Genomic DNA, 17,573 nt, shown 5'->3' with positions numbered 1-17,573 from the left:
ATGCTCTATATAAGGCATACTCCTCTATGAATCACGTTTTCAAATAATCTTTACAGAACTGTTCAAAAAGATTCGTATATGCAGGCAATCGGATATATATTGTAATAAGTGAAAATGAAAAAATAAAGAGCGATAGAAAAATGAATGTATGCGTGTGTGCATGTGTGTATTTTGTGAATATATATTGAGACGTTTTCTAAAAAGCAATTTTTATAATCATCATATGCCAAAACCCGGATAGCGAATATTGATTGTTAATAAAAAAGTATTCAATTTGTACATTTTTATGATAATCACATGTATCTTTTATCTGTAATCTTTGAGGTCGTTCTTTTAGCTGAAAACATAATTTATTGCTGCAATTGTGCTAAATTCAGATTATGTTCTATATCTGAATGTGAAAAATTATAATATAATGAAAAATAAGAATAAATTTATTTGCTGTATTGTTTATGACTTTCCTATGTCAATATATTCGCGCATTATCAGAGTATATTCACAGATACTTAATTCAAGTCAACGTAATTGTATCATTGCTAGAGAATTTACACTATAAATATTTTTAGATATTATTTTTTCTTTAATATTCCTTGACCTCAAAGACACAAACGACTGAGATTTAATACCCACTCAGCGATGTTGGATGGAAAATTTTATCAGCGTTCATGTATAAATTATATGTTATTCGTATATGGGGCGTATAATATACAATCTATATATATATATATATATATAACAGGCGCTAAAACATTAGTGCTAGATATCGGATCGAGCAACATCAGATGATGAACTTTGCGAAATTAATATCTACTTTAAACCGAGGTAGAATATTAGCGCAAAACGATTAGAGAATGGAAACGTAGAATTAAAGGAGCAGACTGTATTATACTTTTTATAATTTTGTATTAATGAAAAAAGAAATATGAAGAGCGTGTTCCGTTTGAGAAAAAAGAAGAAAGACTGGACTTAAGATGTCATCCGGTGGTTTTTACTCCCACGTCCGTTAATCGGACGGACAGTGATTGGAGAGTGCGCGAAAGTGCTATTGAGTTAAATAAGACTTTTAGAACTGACAAACCTCCGAATCGAAATTTATATCGACTGTAATCCTGACCGTCTCGAAGGTTTGTCACAGAAACTTTAGGTTTAAGTTAATTTATGTAAACTTCAGCGAAGGATTATACACATTTAAGACACCTTTATATATTCAGTCAAATATAAATATACAATTCATGTTTTTCGTACATTACGCTTGGTCTCATTCTCTTCTTCATATAGATCCCCCCCCCCCACAATGAAGATTTCCTATATAATTTGCAAAAAAATTATTAAATCTTTAAGATAATATTAATAAATAATTCTTTAAGAATTAATCTTAATCAATTAATAAATCTTTAAGAATGATCTTTTTTGCTTTTATTTATAACTTATCCAGTGTTTTTTTGCAATTTGAATATTTATATTTAAATCTTAATATAGGCTAGAATGCATTATTTGTAATCCGTAAATACATTTCGTAACAGTATAATCAACATTTAACTGTCTATATACATGTATATTGCATGCATTCTTTAAAATTATGATAATTTGAATTTTTTCTATTCCAAAAAGCTTCATGTTATGTCTTTACAATAATGATTCAATTTATTCCGTCTGATTTAAGTGTTAAGTAACAATACATGTTAGCTGTAAATTATCTTTTTATTTACAATCTGCAATGGATGTTAAAATATCCGTATATAACATGTAATTACAATTATTAATTTACATGTTTTACTCGTAGTGAATTGATGACGCACATCGATGACCTCGATCATATCAGTTTTCTCATTAGCTTTGTATGATAACAAATCAACATGCCATCAAGGCACCGAGCAATTTAGTTGGAAAAAAGGCATATTTATTCTGCAAATCTTGATAGCGACTAAAGAATCGATTTAGGCATGAATAAATAACGTAAATATAAATATATCGCAGGAAATCTCTACGTTAAAATTATTACAAAGATATATTTAATACATTGCATATTTCTGTATACATAATCTATTTATAAGTTTGTAAAATAAATATTTACCTTCATTGTTAAATAGGAAGCTCTAGTCAAAGCATAAATTATGGATGAATAATTAATGGATTAATTAATGTCCGTAAATATTAATATCCGTTTTCTCTTAGCTAATATAATAAGAAAGTTGTAGGTAATTAAATTGATTCATGTAAAAAAGAATTTTAGGAAAAGATGTTACCTAAAGTAACACATGGAACCCCCTACCGAAAATAAAAATTGGAGTATAAGTCGAATATAAGGGGAGATAGTAACAGAAGCTTCATTTACGCTTTTGTTATTCTTCCCTTACATTCGACTTATGCTCCGATTTCTATTTTCTCCAAGGACACTGCTAATCTCGTTTATCTATCATTCAGTTATATTTTTCATTACATTGTGTACAAATACGATCGAGGATATGATAATCATAATTTCCGTAATTATACTGCGCAACAAAATTACATATCATCGTTATAAGTCAACGAAGCACGTTACAAAGTATTTTTGTCAGACGAGAATTATTCCCAGTTACATTGAGCATTGCTATCGTCTGAAACGATGAACGGCGTGATCTGGAGCAAGACACAAAAAACTTTCGTTCCAATTTCCAGCGTTCCGATGTTTGCCATGATACAACAAGAACGTCTTAAACAAAGTCGAGCATTGGAAATCCACAATTTTCAATTACAGAATTTGACTGTAACATCCTTCCAGGTAATTGCCTTCATGAAATGCAAATGACTAAGTTCTTGCATGTTCTCCATGATATCCTATGATATCTCTTAAAAAATTAAAATTAATTTGTTAATGTTCGATAATTATTAATTAATAGTTCCTATCTGAAAATATTTATATTATGGAAAATATTTGTATTATATATTCGAAATTATCCATTGAAAATATTTAAATTTTCTGACATTTTTATGTAGTTTCAATTTAACAGCAATTTTTAAGAAAATGAAATTAAGTAATTAATAGTATTAATAGTAGTAGTAAATCAAGAAGTAGTAATAAGAAAAATATCGTATTTTTTAACGTGGTAACTATGACTTAATGTGAGAAAAAATTTTCTATATTTTGAAAAGATTATAAATAACTGAATTATTTACTATTCTTACAATTTAAAACAACGTTATATAATTTATTAAACAATTAAAAACTTAGAAATATCAATTGACAACAAAAACTGGATGATAATTTCTCTGATTATATGTTTTAGGAATCGCATTTTTTTGAATTTTACGATAACGATACGAAAGTTACAGGACTCTGTGGCCAATTATGGATCCTTCTTTCTGAAAAATTGAATTTTACGTAAGATTGAACTGTAATTTAATCAGATCGCAATCTATTGTATGAGATTAATTGCTAATGAAACTAACGGTAAATAATTATAATTAAAAGATATTGCATATTAGATTACAGGCAGTAAAATCAAACGAAATTAGCGTAGGTGTAGTAAGAAACCAAAACGATTTACATATAGCAGGATTATTAGGCACACTTTTGCGCAATGAAACAATCGCGATACCCAAAGTCGAAATGCATGATGTTCGACTTGCAGCTACTGATTTTACAATCCCTTTATGGATGAATAGGTATGTTCAAGTGCTCCGTATAAGTACTTTTATTTTAAGTGCTCTGGTGATATATCTTCTAAAGCATTGAATAAAGAGGGAACTCCGAACTCTCTAAATTTCTTGGAATGAAATCTTACTCTAATAGAGTGAAAATATGGCATTTTTAGAGAAGAATGAAAATTGTCACTCTTTTTGAGTGAAATTTCAATGCAACTTTTGAAAAGAAGACATATATAATTATATGTGCATATACAATAATTTATTTTTATAAATATTCAGATTCTTTTATAATAATTTTACAGCCAGCGATCGTATATTCGACACGAGGTAATACATGACAGCACATGGATGGCAGAAGTGTTTTCTTGGAAAATATGGTGCTTTATATTGGTTATGCATTTATTAATAAGTGTGTGCAGTTTTTGGTCACAAACTGTTCATTTACGGATCAAAAATAATTGTAGACGCTCGACCTTCAGCGATCATATTTTTTACAACTTTGGAATGATCTGCAATCAAAGTATGAATGATTGACGTGAATGTTTTATCCTATTTTTATCCTATTTCTTGTTCTTTAACTATATCTAAATTGCTTAATTAAACGACAGATATAAGTATAAATAACTATTCCAGTAAACACAGATTATAACTCGTATAACATATAACTAGCATGTTGTTATTTCCCAGTCATAAATGTAAGATTTGTAATATGTAACATATTTGTATTATAACATATGTTACATTATATTGTACTCAGATATATCGAACAATTATTTGTTGATATCGTAAGACTCTAGGATACTTGATTAGTCTTGGCGTTCATTAAATCATATTCTTCTATTTGAACGTAATTACAATATAATTACAATATAACATATGTTATATTACAAGTATTAGTACATCTATAAATGGAAAATTACAACTAACATGTACGTTACATGTAACATATGTATTAGTTACATGTTATATACTATACAACAATTATATGTATATCTGTATTTGCTGGGATATAATATCACATACTGTGATATTAATTAGTATTGCATCTTTTTACGTATATCTTTTACAATAATTTGTATCATCTTAGAGTTCACGTCATTTAAACATAAAAGATTTTAAATTGTATAAATGTATTATAAGTATTATTAAGAGAGAAAATTAATATTATTTTGAAACTATATAAAAATAACGTGCTTGATAAAATTGAAAAATGATATTCTCCTCATCAATGATCCTCATCAAATAAAATGATATTTAATTATCATATACATATAACAACGAAAGATTTTTAATTTAAATAATAATTAACAATAGATCAAATTCCTAATATTCTTAATGGAAGATCAAGGATAATAGAATTATCGTTGGGGCTCTTTTGTTCTATACTGTACATGTCATATGGAGCTTTGTTATTCGTGTATATAGCAAAAAGAATTAATATTATAGCGCCATTTTATGATCTGACCTCTCTACTGACAAATACCGAATATAAAATTGTTTCTTTGGAAGGTTCTACTGCAGATTTAGCGTTTAAGGTATTAATATCATTTAGTTTTGTGACTATTAAATTAATTAATAATTTATTAATCTTTGAATTACATTAAAACCCTAATGAAAAAATTTCGCTGAAATTATTCCACGTTTTGGAACATTTCAGCGAAATTGCTGAAAATTTGCTGAAATTTCACTGAAATTGAATGAAACATGAAAGTGAATTTTTCAGTTACCATACTGAAAAATCATTGAAACTGAATTAAAATTACTCTGAAATTTCTCTGAAATTTTTGCTGAAATTTTGCTGAAAAATGTTCCAAAACGTGGAATAATTTCAGCGAAATTTTCTCGATTTTGTATCTTTTGCATATAACACTTATTATATGTATAAATATCAGTTATTTTGAAAATTTATAGATCAGCAATGCCGATATTTCTATACGAGTAAGAACTGCAGAATGCCCGCGCCGCCTCATCATTGTACCAACAGTCGAGAAAATGTTTGAATTGGCATGTATGAAAGATAATGGGAAATATACCATATTCCAAGGTGAAGACGACTATAAAGTAAGAAGTCAAATTGGATGTCATATGATCCCAGTTGGAAAATCCTACTACAGGATATGGGTAGCTTCCGGCATTGTAAAAAACTTTAAATACAAAAGGACTATTGATCTCGGGTAAAGAAATTTCAACGGCATTCTGGTGAAAAAATTTTTCATATTATACATCTTATAATATTTTAACTCTTAAATATCACGCTACGGGAACAATACTACATTGGGTACAACATACCGTTAATTCGATTGCTTATAAATATCTCTTGTTATAAATATCGATATAAAGATAATTATATATGCGAAGATACAATTACTGATATTTCTAATTATTGATATTTAGTATGTTAAAAAAAAATATTTTCCCTCGACACTTTGGTATTAGAATTTTCGTTTCAAAATGATCTTAGAAATCTCCCCTTAAGCATTATTTTGGTCTTTAGGGGATACCCTTTATAAAAGAATTTTAAGAAAAATTTTCACCAAAACAAGTATGATACAATCGCGTATTATATTAACATATTATGTGAACGGATCATTTTTTTTCATAGGATACTCAGATTAAAAGAAGTTGGATTGTGGAATGCGTTAACATATCGTTGGTTGAATGAGGAACACCGATATTATGATAATCTCAAACAAGAAGCTGTTGGGATGGATCAAGTTTCTTTAATAATTTTAATAATGTGCTGTGGAATGATAATAGCTTTTATTATTTTTATAATCGAAAAAATTGCGTATGTTTATAAGTACAAGTCATCGTGAGACTACCTTTTTTGTTATATTATTACGAATATATTTTATAAAATATATAATTGCCAGCAGTTATTTAACTAGCAATCGGAACTCTATTATATTTATGTCACAAATACTATTATTACTAAGTCACATTCCTGTAATAATTAAACATGTAACAGAACTATTAAACAAATATAATTATTTATGAGTATCATTAAAATTTTAATTCCCTTATTGATTTTATTTATATAAATGTTCCTGAAAGCTCTCAAACGAAAAAAAGTTGTAAAAAAATGAAAAATATGTAGGACAATTATTTTAATACGATTTTAGAAAAAAATATATATAAATAATTACATTATGTGATCGCGAAAATTTTCTATAGGTCATGTAGGTTTGGTTGTGTCAGGGACATAATTCTCTGAGGTGCGTTCCAAAACTCGACTCTGTTAATTACCAGTATCTTTTATCCTTGTTCAATTCGATGAACAACAAGGATAAAATGATACTCAGATTGACTAAGTCGAGTATGGTGAAATTAGAGGCCTATTCTTTTTAGTTGACTTCTTGCACGGTTCATTTTTTTCTCTTCTTCCTTTCAACGTGGAGAAAAAAGGAAGAAAGATGAACCGTACAAGAACTTTAGCTGAAAAGAACAGACCTTAGGTCTTATAAGAATTATGAGGCGTCGATTTAAAATGAATTTTGAGAGATACACAATAGCGCGATTTTAAAATTCTGAGGCCAAATATGATTACAAATACACATGCATACGCATACAATCACACGCACACAGATACAAATTTTTATTGTATAAATTAAATGAATTACATTAATGTTTTTTTAAATTTATTCAGCAATTGACCAATAAAAATCAAAGATCATCGAAAAGAAGAGATTGATGTTTGTTGGTCAATTGCCGAATTAATTTAAAAAACATTAATGTAATTCATTTAATTTGTTCAATAAAAAATTTATTTAACGCGAAAAAAGTTGTTTTTGTACCTTTCTGCGTATGTGCGTGCACGCGCGTGTGTATGTGTGTTTGTGTATTCGTGTCATATTTGACCTCTGAATCTTAAAAATCGCGCTACTTAATTGTAGTTCTCAAAATTCTCAACTTTAAATTGACACTTTATTCTTGAAAGATCTAACTTTGCCAAATCGCTTGGAGAAACAATAAAAGACTATATCCTTAACACAATCAAATCCATGTGGTCTTTGGAAAATTTTAAAAATTGAAATCGGACAAACATATATATAGTGTAATTTTTTTATTGACAGACGAAATAATTAAGAAATCTGATTATGATTTGGATGCCACTGAGCTATTAAAAATTATTAGCAAATTAGATGAATGCGGTTATATTGCCTGATTCCATCAAAATGATTATGTATATGATACTAATCTTCGACAATATCGTGACGCTTCTCCATTATAAGTGATATCGATCCATTACAGAAAGTAAGTCGTATTTTGCGACGTGTGTATCTCATGAAAACTGCATTCTAATATATTCTTTTTTGTCTGTATCCTACATAGACCTATCAACGTGGAATTAGTTCAACTACACATATAGAAATTCGTAAACTATGGCTACGCGATTTGTTCTAATGGTCACGATTTTACAGCTTGCGATTTGGGACTGCTACGCCGTGAGTGGAATAATCTGGCATAAACAACAACAAGAATTTGTGCATTTGTTTAGCATCCCACAATTTGCCGCTCTTCAAAAAGAAAATTTAATTAAACGTCAAGCGGTTATAGAAAAGCTGAACATGAACGGAGAAGTGGTGAAAGCTGTGTATTACGAGGTGCGACGCGTGACTTTCTAAAGAGCTCAATGTTTTTTCTCAAAATCTTATAAACTTCTCAAAGAGTTTAAATGGCGAATTTTTGACAATTCATCATGTGTATCAATTTATTAAGCTTATAATAGAAAAGAAGTTATGTGGCCAGTGTAAGGTATAATGGCCTCTCTTATATAAATATCTCCGTTATTATAGATATAGGTGGCCAATTCTAATGATTACTTATGAAATTATTTGTTCAGAAACTTGCCGTTACATCATGACATTAATGTGCTAATTACACGTAACCAACATTTATTATAACGTATTTTTGTTTTCAAGTATTTTGAAACATTTTTAAGATATACATTTTAGCATTTACACATTCTTCCTCCTTCTGAAACTTATTGACACTTTGTATTATCACATAAATATATGTATGTTTGAATGTTTGTTATTTAACATTTTATTTGGCTGTATACATTTCGAGTTATGTGAAGTTAAACAATAGTATTTTGTTAATGTGACTCTCCGTAGTGCTGATTATTAATGACCTCTTTTTCGAGATTTTTATATCAAAATAAGTATATTCGATAAATCGATCGTAACTCTACTACGTTAATTCATAGTTTATGTTGCACAATGTATGTACTATAAATTTTTAATGTTTTTATTTTTTGGCTTAGAAATTAATTGAAAAATTCGAGTATCCGGGGATGCCCGCCGTCCGAGGCTACCCGAACTTCCCCTACAGGTTGTATTCCAAATCTTTTGGTACTGACAGTACTACTGTCAGTACTAAAAATCTATAGTGCACGTAACGTAAACTGTAGATTTCAGTACTGGGAGTAAATTTTGGAACATAGCCATACTATACATTTGCATACGTTTTGTTAATTTTGTAACCAAGTATTGTGTTTCTTTTTAATTAAAAAGATTTTAAAATTTATTTTTATGGAAGGCCATCCCCTTTTTTCTTTGAGTCGTTATGCAGTATGTCGCCACATTTTTATAAATAATGTTCTAAGTAATAATTTATTCATAACTTTAAATCTAGAATCGATTAAACAACACTATGACGAATGTATTATAATTGTTAAATTTTAAATTTAAATATTGATTAATCAAGGGTGCAATCCACTTTACGCTGCAAATGCTTTGAAGCATTCTTTGATTGATCAATTCGTAAAATTCTTTCTTCTGATTGATCAACAAAGCATTTGTAGAGTTAAGTAGATCGTAACCCCCCCCCCTCCCTCCTCCCCCCACACACAAAAGTTATAATATAAATAGGAATCCATAAACTACTTTCTTCTCTACTGTTATAACAAATAAATAATAATCCTGATAATTTCTTATGCTTATAGGAAATGAATATGGTAATGTTTAACGACAATGATACAACGATTAATGGTATTTTCGGCCAACTGTGGTACCTTCTTGAGGATTATCTCAATTTTACGTATGTTAAAAGTGACTATTTTCTTATGTTAACAGTGACTATCTTCTTTATGATATACATTTTAATATAATTGATAAAATTGTTTACATAGTGTACACATGTTTGGGGTATTTTATACTGTGCATTTGTTTATAATAATGCACACAATGGCATTTATTGACGTAACTCTAGCAAAAATAAAAATCAGATCGTAAAATGAATGCAAGGGGAGGATGGCAGAAGTATCAACAGAACTTTTATAAGGCAAAATTTGAAACAATAAAATGTAAAAGAAGCTTAAACATCTCTTTTATATTTTGTTGTCTTAATTTTCGCCTTCTGGAAGCTTCGTTTACACTTCTGTTATTCTCCCTTTACATGTGACTTATACATTCCAATTTTTACTTTTGCTATGAAAGTCGAAGTATTATGTTCCTCAGATTCATCCCAATACGAACAGCCGATCGAACTTTTGGTGAGTTGCTGGAAAATGGTAGTCATAACGGTTTGCTTGGCATGCTCGAGCGAAATGAAGCGCAAGTAATCATGAGAAGTACATTCTATTTAACTCGCATGAATGTAGTGGACTATATAATGCCTACTTGGAAAAGCACGTGAGCATATCCATCGAAATATATGCATAATATAAATAACAAATGAGAAATTATTCATCCATCGTCTTGTTTTCAGCAAAAATTAGAAACGATTCGGGAATCATTTCATTTGCAAGATACAGTTATTATTAATAAATTGATGTTTTTTAGGTACTATGTTTATGTTCATCCAAAATGGCTGTACGATAATACATGGGTATTTACGCTATTTTCATGGCAAACATGGTTGAATACAGTATTTTTGTTCATCATTTTAAGTTGCGTTGGTTATTTTCTGCAGAAAGTATCGATGAGCAAATCTAAACACAAAAGAGAAGGTTCCGTAGGTTTCAGCCTAGGCGATCATTTTTTCTATTCGTTCACCATAATGAGCGCACGAGGTGCATAATACAATTAAAAAAAAAAATTAAGCAAAAATTTGTGAAAACAATAATTAACAATTTGATGGTGTTCTATACAAAATAGAGTAAAAGAAGATTTTTCGTTCGAAATTAAGCATTTAACGATTGAAATTTGGATAAAATAAAATATCCTTTTTTTTATAGGCTACATACCCAACGCTTTTTATAACAAGTTCAAGATCTTAACATTGTCAAAGACTATATTTGCGTGGCTAATACTGTTAGCCTTTAGTTCTCATCTCATATATCGGATGACATATAGAGAGCAGATGCTGTCGTTTCAAGATGTAGAGTCTCTTTTTAACAATACAAAATACATCTTACTGGTATATCGCGGCAGCTTTCTCACCTCATTTTTAAATGTAAATATCGAAGATTATTTATATGCAGAAAAATCTCTTTTCTATTAGAAATATTAATCAGCTATTAAAAAAGTAGTATTTCATCGATTTATGTTTTGCACTAAAACAAAGTTTTCTTCCGTAATTTAAAAAAGCAGTTTAAAAATAAAGTAAAGAAAAAAATCATATTGAAAATACATTACTTTTAAGTGGCTTGTATAATTTATCTATGACAAATAATACAAACATATTTAAGTATAAATTTACTACTTATTATTTTTAGTTTACATATGGAAGCTTGGTTGATGAATATTCATCTGCGCGTATAAATATTATAGATATAGCAGAAGACATGTATTATCAAATTTGTTCTAACGTGACGAAATATGCATTATTTGATTGCGACGATCGATTTATGGCATTAAGCAGAAAGTGCCAACTTCGAGCCACGGGTAGAGCCAACGCGACCTGGATAACAATCGCATTTCAGAAGAATTACCGTTACAGAAAGAACTTCGATTACGCGTGAATATTGCATAAATTAACATTATACTGATTATTTTATTTAAGAAACTATTACTAACTATCTCAGAGATTACGTAATGGTCTGTCCTTTCCAGAATCATCAAATTCAGAGAAGTTGGACTGATTGATAATCTTAGAGATAATTGGTTTAATATCAGACTGGAGGATACAGACCAAGAAATATTCAACCCGATTGATTTCCACCAAGTCTATTTGATTTTTTTAATATTATATTGCGGGATCCTAATATCATTTGTGATACTCATTCTGGAAAACATAATGTACTATTACAAAATAAATAATATACGGCAATATAGACGCAGATAAGCACATTTTGAAAATACTTAAAAGAAAGATACGGTTAAAATTCAAATCTTATAGCTTTTTAAAAATTGTAATAACTTTTTCAGCAAATTTTCTTATGCCTCTTGCGAGAATTTATTCTATTTCTTTATTTATATCATTTATAATATATTAGGTGGTTCCATAAGTCCCTAGGGTCAAGTTTAGATAAAACATAAAAGATGTATCTAATTCTTTGGCTCATTTTTTTATAACATTGTCCAATTTGCATTTAGTATAGCTGTTAACATAAACTTATATTTTTAATTTCATTCTAAATGAAAATCGAAAAAGAGCATATATATTTAGTACTGTATATATTTCATTACTTTTATTAAAAATTATTTGTGAAATTTATTGTAAGAGTCTAAGATAAGAGCACACAATAAGTTTCGCAAATATGTAATTTTAGCAGTTTCGGCGACATTATCGCGATGAAAGTAATAATAAAGTATACAGTGTTGAATGTGTTTTTCTTCATCATCTTCATCACAAATTAAAAATATGTTTATATTAATAACTATGTGTGTGTGAACTATATTATATATGTGTGTGTGTGTGTGTGTGTGTGTAGGTTGGACAATATTATAAAATAATGGGTTAAAAGATTATAAGTTTGTATTTCAGTGTCATTTAAACTTGATCTTAGCAACTTATGGAATCACTTAATAATTTTTTATATTTACAATGTCTAACAATAAAAAAGTAGAGAAGAAGATGGTATGTTATAGTTCCTCCCTTTACATTTTATATAATAACTCTATCAATAACTACCCAGACAGCACAAAATATTTGTGATAAATATTTATTAAAATTCATTTTTTTAAACGCTATATAAATATTTCGTATATATTTTATATAAAGCTTTATTCGAAATATTATTAAAATATAGATTAAATATTTTATGTAATATTTATGATGAAAATATAAATAAATATTTCTAATAAATATTTTTTACTTGGGTTATAATGTCTCATTAAATATTTTCATAGCATTTACTATAACATTTACAATAAATATTTCATAATGTTTATAATAAACGTTTGTAATCTTTGCAATCTAAGACCACAAAAATATTTACAAAATACTTAGCCTTCAGTGGTCACTAGGGGTCCAGTGGACTCCAGGGTAGTTTCAAGTTAAAATATTTCTAAATATTCGATAAAAAGTGTATATGTCACGACATATACAATTTTTACCGAATACTTACAAGGGAAGTTTCACAACTGTCCGGAACCGATTTGATTCTCCATGAAATATGTTGTTAAACACGAAAATCTAAGAGAGAGACACGTATTTTTTATACGTGCGCTAACTCATGTATAAAAGATACGTGTCTCTTAAATTTTCGTGTTTAACAACATATTTCATGGAGAATCAAATCGGTTCCGGACAGTTACGAAACTTGCCTTATTAGAAATATTTTAACTTGAAACTACCCTGGGGTCCACTGGACCCCTAGTGACCACCGAAGGTTAAATATAAAGTGTTTTGTCAGAGTTAAATTGTAAATGAATGTTCACACGTGTGCGTGTGGTACAATAAGTCAACCTAACCTTTTCTTATGATATGAGCCAAAGTACCCCATCCCTATACAAATCTAATTTTGACCATTTTATTGTAATAAATTACTATTGTTACTCAAAATAACGTGTTGTATACTAACAAACATTTTTCTTTTAACTAATAATACATCACTTAGATTTGTTTCCTCAAGCCGTAGGACATTAATATGAAATTATGAAATGATCAAAAATTTACTTGTCTATTCTTGAATTAGATTTTTACTTTTTCTATTGTAATACTTGTTTAATTTAAATGAAACTTAGGGAGAAGTACCTACGCTATAAAAGAGATATTTTGCAGTAACTTTTCCATTGGTTTTTTTGCCACAGGTACATAAACGAAACGCAATGCCAACTTACCTTTTGTGTCCTGATGAAAACAAAAATCAGAGCACGGCTACTTTATGCTTTGATGAAATGTTTTGGTGTCATTATTAAACTAAATACAAGCGTCAAAATGATTAAAATTATTTTTACGTATGTATGTCGTGATTTTTTTATATGGCATGCCAACGAGACCCGGTCTCCCCTAATATATATATTATGTAAAATCGATATATAAAATCATTAGTTATATCTATGTATATAAAAAAATTACGACATATACGTAAAAATAATTTGAATCATTTTGATGCTTGTATTTAATTTAATAATAACACCAAAACATTCCATCAAAACATAAAATAGCCGTGCGACAGCATTATAACTTCATGATTAAAAATGATTAGTCACGGAAGAATTACATATACTTATATACATATATAAAATCCGATGTAGGATATTTCTTGCGTTTTAATAAAGCTAAAAAGAGTATTTTTTCATAGTAGTTTTATTGTATTTTATTGTTATTGTTTATTTCCACATTAAGTTTAGAACGGGACTGCTTATATGAATACATCAACTAACATAATAAGTTAAGAGAATTAAACGCCAATTATGGTCAAAGTTAGATATTGGAATAATATTTCTATATATGTATTTTAAATAGAATTCTTTGCTTATTTCACTTTTGTTAAGTTTAAAATATGTGATGGCATAATTACTTTTTCATGTATTGCTTACACTAAAAAAAAAATAAAAAATTTGTTAAAAATGGAAAGTAGTAATCTGAGGATGTAAGGCAAGATCTTATCTAAAGTAACATAATGGCATATGGCACACATCTTTTTTTTCTTCTAATCACAAAAATCAATCCGATCATGATAATAAGTTACTTCAGTTTTTTTTTAAATATTGATCGAAAATAATATGTTAACAGATTTGTAAAAGATACATAAAAATTTCAAATCGCGTTATTCACTAAGCAACAATCTTATAAATCTTTATAATGCATTACAACAGTGCGTCCATATAAGATGACCATTACTTCTAGTTGCATTATATAGAATTTTGCAATCGTGTACGACAATGAAGGGTGTGATTTGGAGCAAAACGCAAAAGACTTTTGTGCCAATTTCCAGCGTGCCGACTTATGCGATGATGCAACAAGAACGCTTCAGACAAAGTCGAGCACTCGAGATCCACAATTTTCAACTACAAAATTTTACTTTAACATCTTTTCAGGTATACTCTTATAAAATGTCAGATATGATTATCTTTTCTAAACATAAGTATTAAGAAACAAGATTTTAAAAAATCTTGTTTCTTAATACTTATGTAAAATAAAGATTAGATAGTTGATATAATCAATTAATAACAAATAGTATTTTTAGTTTTAATTAGGATTTCTTTCTTAAGAATTACAAATATGGTATAAATAATAGCATAAAGAATATTTATTTTCACACATTAGAATATGTACGACACTTTTTTATGTTGGCAATGAATGTTATACTTACTAAATAACGGCATATTAACAAATATTATAATTATAAATTGACGAGTTGTATAACTTAATTCGTTGATTGTACATTTCAGGAGCCGCATTTTCTTCACTTTTACAATAATAATACGAAAGTTACGGGACTTTGTGGAGAAATATGGAATCTACTTTCGGAATCGTTGAACTTTACGTAAGACCGCACATATATCTCACATTGCGAAAATAGATTATTGTGTTCTAACATTTTATATTAATAACAAAATAAATTAATAGATATTTCATATTTTTAGATTACAGCCAGTGAAAGCAAATGTAAATAGTTTAGGTATGCCAGAAAAAGACAGATCTTTTAAAAACGGATTATTAGGTATTATTTTTTGCAATGAAACTATGGCAATACCGAAGTTAGAAACATTTACGTCGCGACTTGTGGCTACCGAATTTTCAGTACCTTTTTGGACAAATAGGTTAGTTTAATTTATTAAATTTTTTAAATGTTTATTTGATTTAACATTTATTTAAACCTTAGTGGAATAATTTAATAATAATTACGTTACAAGGTAAAGTATCTGCGTCATAATTAAAAAATATTTCTTAGAATTCAATTATATATTCACCCCGAAGTGGTATATGATGATGAATGGATGATAAAAATTTTCTCTTGGAAAATATGGTGCACTATACTGATTATGTGTATATTACTGAGTCTATGCACCTTTTTGACACAAAGTATTCTCATACAAAAAAAAAATAAACGTAAAAACGTGTCTTTCAGCGAACACATATTTTATAACTTTGGAAATCTCTGCAATCAAGGTACTTACGTATTAGCAAATAATTAATTCGAGCGTTGTTCAACAGATTATATATAGTAAATAAAAAAAATTTATAAATAATTATGTTCAACCAAATTAAAACGTAATTTTATCATATTAAGAATAATAAAAATTATTAATTTGAATTATTGCAATATTCTGTAGGCTACATTCCTGAGTATCTCAATGGAAAGTCGAGAATATTAGAAGTATCGTTGGGATTATTTTGTTCTATGATATGCACGTCATTTGGTGCTGTGTTATTTATATTTTTATCGAAAAGTGGTTTTGTACCACCATTTGATAAATTTGAATCTTTGGTGTATAATACTAAGTTCAGCGTTGTTACTTTGAAAGATTCAATAGGAGAGATCTTGTTTAAGGTACATATACTATCAATTATATATTCCATTGATATATTATATAATAGTTTTAGTATAACTTTTTGTGTATAAAACTTAAATGTTTGAATGCTTGATATTTAAATGTTATAGATACTTACGACAGATTCAATAGTACGAGCAAAAAAGTCAAATCGCTTAATCGTAGTATCAACAATTCAGGAAATGCATGAAAAGATATGCTCCTTGCCAAAAAAATATGCCATGTTTCAAAACGAAGAAACACATAAAGTGAATGGCGAGATTAAATGTCATTTGATTAACATTGGAGAAGAATTTACTAGATCATGGGTAACTTCCGGCATCGTAAGGAATTTTAAATACAAAAGAACCATCGATGTTGGGTAAAAAAGCATCTGTATAAAATAAAATAATGTAGATGGATTCTTTTAAAAATTTATATTTTGGAAATCGGCATTATACAAACACTCTTTAACCAAAATTTAATTTGAATATATAAAACTTCTACCAAAATTTTATTATTTAATTTATTGGGGATTGGAATATCTTTATAATTAAAACAAAGATTGTTTGAAGAGAAGAAAATTTTATATATTTTTATTATCAATCTTATTAAAATTGCAGTTCCAATTTTTTAAATTCTAAATATGTTGATAATTCTAGAATAATTTGTAGAGAAAAGTAAAAAGTTAATAAAAATTACTTATTCATTAAATAATATTAAAAAAATTTGATTATTATTAACAAATTATCACGATTCCTAAAATTTTTAATAGTAGTAATATTCGATATTTATACTTTTATAAACAATTGAGATATACATATATTTACTTAATGGCAGAGTTAATTTGTATAACAACAAATCTAATCTTAGGCTATGATATATAATTTTATTTATTAATAAATAATTTTTATAAATAGGATACTTAAATTAATAGAAGTTGGATTATTGAGTGCGTTGAAAGATCGTTGGATGGAAAATAAATTTAAACAGTGTGAAGACGACCAAAAACTGAAACCAATTGAATTACATCAAGTTTCTTTAATAATTGCGATGATGTGCTGTGGAGCGATTATGGCACTTGTTATTTTTATAATCGAAAAAATTGTATTTACTTATAAAGTAAAGCAATTTTGA

At 28.1% G+C, this 17,573-nt stretch overlaps 3 protein-coding genes across 3 annotated transcripts; all 3 read left to right on the top strand.

Moving 5' to 3' along the window:
- The first annotated feature begins 2,605 nt into the window (after nt 1-2,605).
- Nucleotides 2,606-6,443, top strand: LOC108729056 (uncharacterized). Its single transcript, XM_018457971.1, has 7 exons — nt 2,606-2,761; nt 3,267-3,361; nt 3,466-3,645; nt 3,930-4,147; nt 4,942-5,162; nt 5,539-5,801; nt 6,230-6,443. Exons 1-7 carry the CDS (start codon nt 2,606-2,608, stop codon nt 6,441-6,443), a joined length of 1,347 nt encoding a protein of 448 aa, XP_018313473.1.
- Nucleotides 6,444-8,009: 1,566 nt separating this feature from the next.
- On the top strand, nt 8,010-11,856 carry LOC108729055 (uncharacterized). Its single transcript, XM_018457970.1, has 7 exons — nt 8,010-8,231; nt 9,575-9,669; nt 10,089-10,262; nt 10,413-10,642; nt 10,808-10,989; nt 11,288-11,529; nt 11,625-11,856. Exons 1-7 carry the CDS (start codon nt 8,010-8,012, stop codon nt 11,854-11,856), a joined length of 1,377 nt encoding a protein of 458 aa, XP_018313472.1.
- Nucleotides 11,857-14,843: 2,987 nt separating this feature from the next.
- LOC108729054 (glutamate receptor ionotropic, kainate 5-like) lies at nt 14,844-17,573 on the top strand. Its single transcript, XM_018457969.1, has 6 exons — nt 14,844-14,999; nt 15,354-15,448; nt 15,549-15,625; nt 16,239-16,456; nt 16,568-16,818; nt 17,357-17,573. The coding sequence occupies exons 1-6, from the start codon at nt 14,844-14,846 to the stop codon at nt 17,571-17,573; spliced, it is 1,014 nt and encodes a 337-aa protein (XP_018313471.1).

The sequence above is a fragment of the Mycetomoellerius zeteki genome, unplaced genomic scaffold (genome assembly GCF_001594055.1).
Source record: "Mycetomoellerius zeteki isolate Tzet28-1 unplaced genomic scaffold, Tzet1.0 scaffold70, whole genome shotgun sequence".
Lineage (NCBI taxonomy): Eukaryota > Metazoa > Arthropoda > Insecta > Hymenoptera > Formicidae > Mycetomoellerius > Mycetomoellerius zeteki.
Note: the sequence above shows the minus strand (reverse complement) of the source record. Positions and strands in the feature narration are given on the sequence as shown.

Bases quoted from the DNA above. Each gene is read 5' to 3' on its own strand.
- LOC108729054 (XM_018457969.1), top strand. From the start codon at position 14,844: ATGAAGGGTGTGATTTGGAGCAAAACGCAAAAGACTTTTGTGCCAATT. The intron at 15,449-15,548 runs GTAAGACCGCAC...TCATATTTTTAG, and splicing joins TCGGAATCGTTGAACTTTAC to ATTACAGCCAGTGAAAGCAA. The intron at 16,457-16,567 runs GTACATATACTA...TAAATGTTATAG, and splicing joins TAGGAGAGATCTTGTTTAAG to ATACTTACGACAGATTCAAT.
- LOC108729055 (XM_018457970.1), top strand. From the start codon at position 8,010: ATGGCTACGCGATTTGTTCTAATGGTCACGATTTTACAGCTTGCGATT. The intron at 9,670-10,088 runs GTATGTTAAAAG...TATGTTCCTCAG, and splicing joins GAGGATTATCTCAATTTTAC to ATTCATCCCAATACGAACAG. The intron at 11,530-11,624 runs GTGAATATTGCA...TGTCCTTTCCAG, and splicing joins AGAAAGAACTTCGATTACGC to AATCATCAAATTCAGAGAAG.
- LOC108729056 (XM_018457971.1), top strand. From the start codon at position 2,606: ATGAACGGCGTGATCTGGAGCAAGACACAAAAAACTTTCGTTCCAATT. The intron at 4,148-4,941 runs GTATGAATGATT...AATTAACAATAG, and splicing joins TGGAATGATCTGCAATCAAA to ATCAAATTCCTAATATTCTT. The intron at 5,163-5,538 runs GTATTAATATCA...GAAAATTTATAG, and splicing joins CTGCAGATTTAGCGTTTAAG to ATCAGCAATGCCGATATTTC.